This window comes from Limulus polyphemus, unplaced genomic scaffold (genome assembly GCF_000517525.1).
Source record: "Limulus polyphemus unplaced genomic scaffold, Limulus_polyphemus-2.1.2 Scaffold11468, whole genome shotgun sequence".
In the NCBI taxonomy this organism is placed as follows: domain Eukaryota; kingdom Metazoa; phylum Arthropoda; class Merostomata; order Xiphosura; family Limulidae; genus Limulus; species Limulus polyphemus.
The window spans coordinates 1-9,905 of record NW_013677078.1 but is presented as its reverse complement, the minus strand read 5'-3'; the positions used below and the strand labels follow the sequence as shown (position 1 = coordinate 9,905).

Genomic DNA, 9,905 nt, shown 5'->3' with positions numbered 1-9,905 from the left:
GACCTTTGACAAGAAGAGGAGAACTATACATATACTGATATAACGTTTACGATATGCTTATATTCTCTATAATGTGAACATTTTATTGTACATACGTTTAACTTGTTCCGAGTATATGTATTATTTAAAAACAAGTCAAATTTTGTGCTGTTTATTCATCGTTGAATTTATCGCTAACAAGTCACAGACACTTACTGTAGAACTAGAAGAATCATAAGCCCTATAACAACATAGTATATATTTATACTATTAAGAAATATAAGTAAAGGCCATTTATTTCGACAATTGGCAAAAAAACACACAAAAAAACAATCCATATAAATATATAATATTATTATCTTTTAAATCTGACACTGGTAAAGTGGTGTTTTACCAACTTTTTCAACATGGCCATTTTGATGACGACAATATAATACAGGGCTAATAAATATGAAATTTAAAAAAAACGGAATCATTCTTGTTACGAAACTTATTCTTTTTTGCTTTTAATATGGTAATCATGTCCGATATATTATTTATGTAGGATAAAGTGCGCGAAAATAAATTGATTGATCTTTATTATGGTGTTGCAATCTTCATTTAAAAAATTTTATGGTAAGTTGTTGAAACGTTCAATCTGCATAAAAAAGTATCAACTTCGATGATATTAATTCAATATGACACAGTGACATAACTACAAAAGATGAGGACGCCCGCATAAAAAGTAATTGCGCCACCTATATTTATCGCCCAAAGTAGCTCAACAGTAAGTGTAAGAGATCACACCGTTAAAAACCGGTTTTCCATACTCGTGATTGGTACAGCACAGATAGCCCATTGTATAGCTTTGCGCTTAACAATAAACAATTACATTTTCTCTACTGGGGTTTTCATCTCCCTCTTCAGTAACCTGATTAAAATTTCATTAGAATTATCGAAACTGAAACCAATTTGTACGATTATCTCTTTATTTTTTAGCTACTGGCTTAGTGTTTTAGGGTAGTTCATATATAATAAAACATCGTCGTTCTAGATGCGTCTCCATCGTTTTATTTCCTATTTCTAAACCTACTTTCGTTAAAGAGTTCCTGTCAATATAAACGTTCCCGAAGCTAAGACAGACATCGTATCAGTGATGTAAGTATGTCCCCGCAGCCACCGCAGTCGCAGGGAGGGGGCGAGCCAAAAGGGGCCACGAAGAGCCTGACGAACTTTAAAATTTTCGATAAGGAAGGGTGAGGGACAGTAGAGAATGAAATACTGTGAGATGTCACGATTTGAACCCGAGAAATTATACTTATTTTTTTCACTTAAGATGCATCAAAAGGCTAATTAATACAAAACTGGTCTTGTTGTTAGGACGTTCGACTCATAATTTGTACGGCGCGGGATCGAAACTCGTTTTCGAGCGTTTTTGCCCTCTCAGCCCTGGGAGCGTTATATTGTGCCGATCTATTCGACAACTCGTTGGTAAAGAGTAGCTCAAGAATAGGAGGTATGTGGTGTTAACTAGCTGCCTTCCCCCTAGTCCATCACTTCAAAAATTGAGACGACAAGCACAGATAGCCCTCTAGTAGCTTTGCGCGAAATGCAGGAAACAAAGAAACAGATAATACAAAATTAAGTTCTGAGGTAAGACAATGGCAATGTCTCTCTTGATTCATCCACACGAAATAGTTTTCACGTAAAAAATCAGATAAATCTATATTACGACAAAACAAAATACAATTAAATGGAAAAAAAAATGTTACAACCAAACAGACAAAATGTTACTGTCAGTTACCCCCAATCCCACCGAGAAAAGAGTTACATGAACTTAATAAATGATTTGATACATCAGACAGTTTACTCATCTAGCTAAGACAGTTGCAGGATATCTGAAGGAAAATAAGTAAATTTAGTACATGAATTACCTTTCATAAAACAACACAAAAGTGTTAAAACATGACAAAGTCACATATAGATTAGCTTTAGATATTTCACGAATGTTTCGGTCTTAAGCTAGAGCTTGATAAGTGTAAATTCTTTGATAACCACATAAACATTCGCATTCTGACATGTTAATATAACTTATAGTATCCCTAAGTGGTTAAACATGAAAGCTGAATATCGATATTTGGCAAACACGACACTGAGGATTGTCACCTTTATATTTGTCGCCAGTCTGGTCGGTCTCGGTCTTCTCATTCGTGTGTTGACCAAGGTGATTATTAAATCAACCTTGTGATGTAGCTTCTAGTGGTAAGATAGAGCTGTCACAAACAAAGTTTGCCTGCGTGTGTTGGCTCAGCTGCAGAAGTGAAGCCCCTTTCAGAACGGTTTTAGTAATTTTTGGTAGTTTCTAGGAGTCCTCATCTCGAGAAAGCAGCTGTGTTTTGCACATTTTGTTCGATCGTGTATAAGTATTTCAAGTATGATTACATTCTATTTTGTATTTAATTTTTATGTTTACTTTAATATACTTTCATAAAGACACCCAATGGCTCCGCGAAAGCTCAATACAGATAACCCATTGTGCTTAAAAGCATTTTTTTTTAAAGCATCGTGTTTCTGTTTTCTTGTTTCACGATGTTAAGCCTTATCTTAGCTTTTACAATGACAATAATATCAACAACTAAAATGTTGTAACATAACACTTCGAGTAACAATAATTATAGGTGAAGTTTTTAATATTTCTGATTAACTAAAATTGTCAGCATTTCGTGTCTTCAGAAGTAAAGAGATAGAGTATACCATGTTCATGATTAATTTACTTCTAAAATAACCAAGAAATTTTCTTAATATAATGTCACTCGTGTCTGATTATCTGTATACATATAGAGGAAAGTAATGTTACAGTTTTCCTCTGTTGGAAATAATGTCGCACAGGTTATTTTTTTCTCATATTAGCACAGTTTTGAAGACGATTTGACAAGACGTCTTCACGGCAAGTACGTAATGTGCAGCAGTAAAGATGTTGTTATACTCTTGTTTGTTGAATTTCGCGCAAAGCTACTCAAGGGCTATTTGTACTAGTCATCCTTAATTTTGAACTTAAAGGGTAGAGGAAAGCAGCTAGTCAAGATTTCGCACTAGTAGCTCGTGGGATACTCTAATTGAATAATGGAACTTGACCGTCAGGAAAGAGACAATACGTGTGGTTCACAAAAAACAAAGAGTAATCTTTATTCATTCTTAAGAGACAGGTAAATTTAACCTTCAAAGATGTTGTAAAGTCTGTGATAAATTATTTATAGGTTTAACATATTATGTCATATTTGGCAACAGCGCATGAGTATATCAGTAAATATAACATATTGTTGAAATGTTACTTCAAAATAAGTCGTCATTTTTAACCACTAGCAGTACCGAATCTTCATATCAAATTTATTCGTGTTTACTTTTAAAGTACCTCTAAAAAGCATGATGTTAAATCTTGCGTGTGATGATGTATATTTGTACAGGTTATATTATAGTAATAAACGTATATTGACAAATAAGAAAACTGAGCTTGATTTTTTCCTTCGTGTTCAAAATTACCATTAGTATCAGAATTAAATTAGTCATTTTTTGCATACAACAAGACAGCGAAAAGTTAAAACTCCAGAAAGTAAGGAAAAATACAAAATAAGTACTGATACAAGTACTGTTTTATAATAGCGAGCGTTCAGGTTATAACTATTCCTAAACTTTGAACCTGCTTAAATACCACTAAATACTTATATTTTGATGTCTGGTTTAAATCTGTCATGTAGTTCTTACTTCTTAATTGTTTTCAAACTGATTTAGCTTCCGTGCTTCAAATCTTCTATTGTCATTGCTATTGCTTTCTTTCTTTCCTGCTTTTTTGAATATTTTTAAATCATATTTTGCGAAATTTCTTCGACAATAAACACACATACACAGTATTCCTTCCTGCTCTGCTATGTTTCCACAGCTTGCCTCAAGATTGTCTTCTCAATCTTCTCCAAAGCCTGCACTCTTCTGGAGACGGTTATGGAAACAAACGTGGAGCCTACAGTCTGACTGACATCGACGGACGTGCCCGCAGAGTTGAATACGTTGCTGATGGTGCCGGTTTCCGTGCTGTTGTAAAGACCAACGAACCAGGTACCGCCGCTAGTGCTCCTGCAGCAGCCGTTGTGGCCTCCAGCCAACCAGGTGTTGTCGCTCACGGACCTGCTGTAGTGAAAACTGCTGTTGCTGCTCCTGCCTTTGCCGCCCCCGCCATTGCTGCCCCTGTTGTTGCTCCTGCTCTTGCTGCTGCTCCTGCTGCTGTTTATGGAGCTCCTGTTTTAGCTGCTGGAGCCTATAAAGCCCCTGCCTTTGCTGGTGGTCTTTACGGAGCACCCGCCATTGCTGCTGGCGCTTACGGATTCCCCGCCTATGGAGGAGGTCTATACGGAGCTGGACTTTTGCCTCCCAACGGCCATTGGTAGCTCCAACTGGGTCAACAATGTCGTAGTTGAAGGCGTAGTTACCAAAGTCCTGCAAAAAAAAAAAAAGACGTTGTGTTGAAAATATTACAAACGACCGAGAAAGATTTCCTTTCATTAATTAGATACCAAAGACCTAAAAATAATATTATATGAAAAGTATTTCACTTAAAATAATTTACAGCGTTTATTTTGTATTGTTAATTATCGCGAAGTGCTTTGGTTTTGTCATTTTTATATATAATGTGTACAAACGATACTTACGTCCTGTCGGCGAGAACTGATACTAGAGCCACCTGCTAGACCGTGTCCAGCAATCAATCCGCTATGGGCGACGGCTACCAGGGCGCAGAGGATGGCAATCTATGAACGAAAAGTTAATCTTTATTTGTTCAATAAAAATCTTCTTATATAACAATCGGATTAAGAAATTAACTGGAAATACGTGTTTAACTGATGTTCGGAATCCTCCACTTTAACAGCTAAGACAAAGACTGGATTTTTTCCCAGATAAACAATTGTAATATGCTTAACTGAATTTGCGAAGGTGTTTTTATTGGAACATAATGTAGCCTCAAACGAAAGAAGAACGCAATGTACATTTACCTTTCACTTTAACTTAAAGATAAATAATACAGTATACATGATCTGTAGACATGAAGAGAAAAAAAAAGACCTAAGAAATAACGACTTTTCTTAGGCAACATTCTAATAATATGTAACAAGACTAATCTGTAGGCTAAAACTATTTGTGTCTAGAGTGTTAATTTTCTCTATAATTATTGTTTTGATACAAACGGTATAGCTAGCTAGATATATTTCTTAGACTACGTTAGATCTTATTAACTTACCTTAGCGATCATTTTCTTGCTGTTCTTCTCTCTGGACAACTTGAGTTAACACCTGATTTTCACTTCGCTTCCATCCACTTTTATACTGGCTGATAACGTCACCATGACCCAGTAAACGTATTTCCACATACTTCGCTATTGAACGCACAAAGCAAAATCATTTTTTATTTTTTTTTGTTACCGAACTCCTTTCGATAAAGTGCACATAAACCCTCAAGGACGACAACATTACTCGAATTTCCCAGAATTATGTGTTCTAGATTAGAAACTACATAGTAACTTGTAAGTTAACCTGAACTTCACATAACTATACCACAGAACTAAGTAGATTTGACTGTTGGTCCTGGCGTGTGCACGTTTCCGCAATTACAGTAAGCACGTGTGAAATTCTCACTAAGTGGTTGTAGGAACAAATTAGTTTCCAGCTTTACAATCCCAGTTGTTTTGGTGATACAATAATCACATCTGACTGAGTGATCGTAGAATAAACTAACAAACAAGAAAACACTATGCTAAGCTTCAAATATCGATATTCACCCAGAGTCTGAGAAAATATATATCGTTAGCAGTAACAATCAAAGCTTATGTGTGTTTATACGTGCAATTTAATTGTACAAGAAATTTAGTTAATAAGCCTATTTGAAAAATATGTGCTGTTCTACTGTTGTTTAGTTAACTGAGGATACTGAAGTTAAAGATTTTAACGAGTCGTACAGGTTTTCCATACTGTTAAACTCCAGCGATGAAACCGAAATATTATTTTCTGTCTTATTGTTTTGGTGATACAATATCCACACCTGTTTTAGTGATCTTAGAACAAACACTGTACCAAGTTTGAAATATCTATATGCACACACAGCCTGAAGAAGTCGTTTAATGGTAACAGTTGAAGCTCAAGGATTTGTTTTGTTTATCCAGAAAAACAAAACGCAGAATTAAATAAAGTTTAACACAAGACATTTTGTTATTCCCCACTAATATTGTTAATCCAGGATACTGAAATAATGTCACACAGATCCATATCTCATGCTACATTATATAAGGCTTTATACACTATGACAACTTATAGTACATTTTTACTTGTTTGCTTGTAAATGTATTTGTTTATTAGATTTCTTTGGATTATTTTAAGGTGTGATTGTTTGGCCATGAGACTGGAATTTGAATCAAACTTCTTTACACAGTTAATAATGACGTTATTTTAAAGGAATTCATGAATTTTACAATAAAATGATTTTTTGAACTTAACACCTAAAACGATTTATATGACTACCTTTAAACTAATGTTAAATGTGAGAGGAACAGTGCCGTGACCCTATGCAGGACCGAGGCTTTGGTCAAGTCTGAAATATTGCGCTTCTGTTCCAAATGCTGGAATGCCACTATTTCTATGTTTCTGAGAAGATATATATATTTGCATAAAAAGAAGCAGTTTTTATATCTATTTCATTTTAAAATATGTAAATGATAAACTTATTTTTTCTTCCCGTTATTGAAGGGGCGAAATTATCTTTCCTATTTTAAAATTTCATAATTACAGAACTAAAGAAATACAGCCAAGCAATTTTCAACATCTTGTAGTCCAACTCAAATATTTTTTATTGACCTTTTTTTTTCACTCCAGTGAGTAGCGTTACCCTGTAAAAGAGTAACTGTGCAAGAAAAGGCTTAATACGTTGTTTAACTTGCAGGGTGCACCAATTCCATGGCCTCCACGTTCGCCAGACATCATTTTGACTTCTTTCTTTGGGGGTATGTTAAGGTCATTGTGTAGCGCACACCTACAATAAACATCGCGGAGTTAAAAGACCAGGATAATGGATGCCATTGCCACTGTATTTGTGGGCAAGTTGCAGCGAACGTAGACTAAAATCAAATATCAGTTAGACGTACTGAGAGTCCTTAAGTTACGTAGAAGTCTGTTGACATGTCAATAAAACTGTTTAAGTTGGGCTACAAGATACTGAAAACTGCATGGTTGTTTTCTTTAATTATTTAATTATTAAATTTTAGAATAGGAAAAATAATTTTGGACTACCCTGTATAAACAAACTAGAAATAAATATGAAGAACTACCTATCACACAATTCAATACTTTTCACTAAATTATACTGGTTTCGGGGAATTCCATCCCTCATCAGTAACCCTGGGCTAGGACAAATAGAATTAACACGCTTAGTTTTCTTATATTGGACATTGTATTTATTTCTGAAATTTTAAAATAGTTTGTTTATTAAATAATTTTGAAGAATAACTTCAGATCCTATATGTGCAAATTTAGTTCAACGTGGTAAGTAAACGTTAACTAAAATTCCATACATATAATTTGTAAACTAAGAAAGACCAACAGGAAACAAAATTCCACTGATAGATATCTGAACCTCTGTTTAACATAGTAGAGCGAACACAATCGGTCGGCAGCACCTATCGTCAAGTTATCGTTGTTCTCTTCTTAGAGCAAATCTACACAATGGGTTATCTGCACTGTTTCAACCACGGGGTATTTAGAATTCCGCATTTTAGCGTTGTAAGTCCATAAACTTACCACTGATCCACCGGGAGGGACACCTGCAGTCAACTCTTGTGCTACTCTTTTTACCAACGACTATTGTGATTGACTGTCAAATTACACTTTAACAGCTGAAAAAACGAGCATGATTGGGTCCGGGACTCGATCCCGCGACCCACAGATTCGAGTCGATCGCTCTAATAGACAGCCGAATTTGTTGTAAAATGGAGAAATTTCAAGTTCACTGATTTGTTTTATAATGCGTGTTTGCTTTACGATGAGTGACTGAGGTTAAGACTAGTACCCACGTTCTTTTTCACCGTTTTTATAGATAATGCACAATTTTCTGGAAGCAGTTAAGTGATTTAAATGCAGATTTAAACTGAAATTTTTTTGAGTTAGATAGGAACTATTTTACCCCATCTTGGGGATCCATTTTATCCAACCTTTCAGGTAAGACGACACTTAACCTCAGGAAGTGCATTGTCTAAAAAAAGGTATACTTTCTTTCTTCCTTTTATCTATAAACGGCATTTATAATAAAACAGGGCTTATTTTAAAACCTTTTTGCTTTTTTAGGACATCCACCTGAATTGATGAAAATCACATTTAAAGGTAGATTGGCCGTCTTACCCCTACCATTCCATATACACACATTTTCATTGAATTTAGTTGTGTATTATCAAAATTTGTAATCAATGAAAAACAATTAGTGATACCTGGTCAAAACATCTTACATGCTCTCAAAAATAGTCAAGCTAGAATAAATAGGTAGTGGTAAAAAACGCCTAAAAACCGCAAAACTGAAAATTTGTATATACCCCCGCATAGACCAAATGAACCTTTAGACCAATTATGGTGAACTTTCATTCACACCCTGCAAAGTAGTTACATGGACACACAACATACAACAGACAGTATTATTATATTTATATAGATATTCTTATAACCTTCATTACAACACTTAATTTGATCATTGTCTCTCAAACCCTGCTCCAGCTTTTGTTGACTTTTCTTAAGGATTTAAAAAAATCATACGATTTTTCTAAAATTGGTATTATGATGTTTTAAATCGCTAAGATAATAAAATTGGGAGAGCCAGAGCGAAACTTGGAGGTGCACGGACTACCCCCAGTACATGACCAGGTAGTTAGGGCGATCGACTCGCAATTTGCGGGTCGCGGGTTCGAATCCCTTTCACACCAAACATGCTCGCCTTTTCAGCCGTGGGGGCTTTATAAAGTGACGGCCAATCCCACTATTCGTTGGTAAAAGAGTAGCCCTAGAGTTGGCGGTGGGTGGTGATGATTAGCTGCATTCCCTCTAGTCTTACACTGCTAAATTAGCAGACGACAAGAGCAGATAGCCCTCGTGCAGCTTTGCGCGAAATTCATAACACACAAACAAACTATCCCAGTATCCCCCTAGCGTCGGCTCTGTTGTCTATAAAATTAACTTTATCTTATACAATAATATTCACACTCGGTTTGATCAGTGTATCTATAAGATTAATAATATAATAATGTTAATACAAAATACATGCACAGGTTTTCTTGTAATTTTTTTATTTCAGTATTAGACTACAACGTAAGCAAATACGTGAAGTCAAACACGATAGAGGAATAAAGACCAGCTTTATATTTCGAAACAGGATTTCACAATAAATAAGCAACAGTAAACACAGATAATAAGAAACAAAGTGAGGCATCTTGAATACAGTGAAATTTTTATCCAGAAGAACATCTTTTAGTTACTCTAGTGGGCCTTAAAGAATCCGTTACTAAAAACTCCAGCACCGAAAGCAGAATTTGCGGCAATAACAGGTGCAGCAGCAGGAGCAGTGAAGGCAGGTGCTGGGACAGCAACAGGTGCAATAGCAGCAGCAGTGAAGGCAGGTGCTGGGACAGCAACAGGTGCAGCAGCAGGAGCTGTGAAGGTAGGTGCTGGGAAAGCAACAGGTGCAGCAGCAGGAGCTGTGAAGGCAGGTGCTGGGACAGCAACAGGTGCACCAGCAGGAGCTGTGAAGGTAGGTGCTGGGACAGCAACAGGTGCAGCAGCAGGAGCTGTGAAGGTAGGTGCTGGGACAGCAACAGGTGCAGCAGCAGGAGCTGTGAAGGTAGGTGCTGGGACAGCAACAGGTGCAGCAGCAGG

General features: G+C 36.1%; 2 protein-coding genes and 1 long non-coding RNA gene across 3 annotated transcripts; 2 read left to right on the top strand and 1 right to left on the bottom strand.

The window, feature by feature from the left end:
• Positions 1-3,081: 3,081 nt before the first annotated feature.
• On the top strand, positions 3,082-4,370 carry LOC106476755 (adult-specific rigid cuticular protein 15.5-like; the record flags this gene model as incomplete). Its single annotated transcript, XM_013937386.2, has 2 exons — positions 3,082-3,164; positions 3,896-4,370. Coding segments are annotated over exons 1-2 (558 nt in total), but the record flags the coding sequence as incomplete, so codon positions are not given.
• Positions 4,371-4,375: 5 nt separating this feature from the next.
• On the bottom strand, positions 4,376-5,314 carry LOC111083833. The gene is made up of 3 exons (XR_002609273.1): positions 5,246-5,314; positions 4,659-4,757; positions 4,376-4,446 (listed from the first exon to the last, which is right to left on the bottom strand). It is a non-coding gene; the product is annotated as an uncharacterized LOC111083833 (long non-coding RNA).
• Positions 5,315-7,062: 1,748 nt separating this feature from the next.
• LOC106476753 (mucin-21-like) lies at positions 7,063-9,870 on the top strand (the record flags this gene model as incomplete). Its single annotated transcript, XM_013937385.1, has 2 exons — positions 7,063-7,090; positions 9,548-9,870. Coding segments are annotated over exons 1-2 (351 nt in total), but the record flags the coding sequence as incomplete, so codon positions are not given.
• Positions 9,871-9,905: the final 35 nt, after the last annotated feature.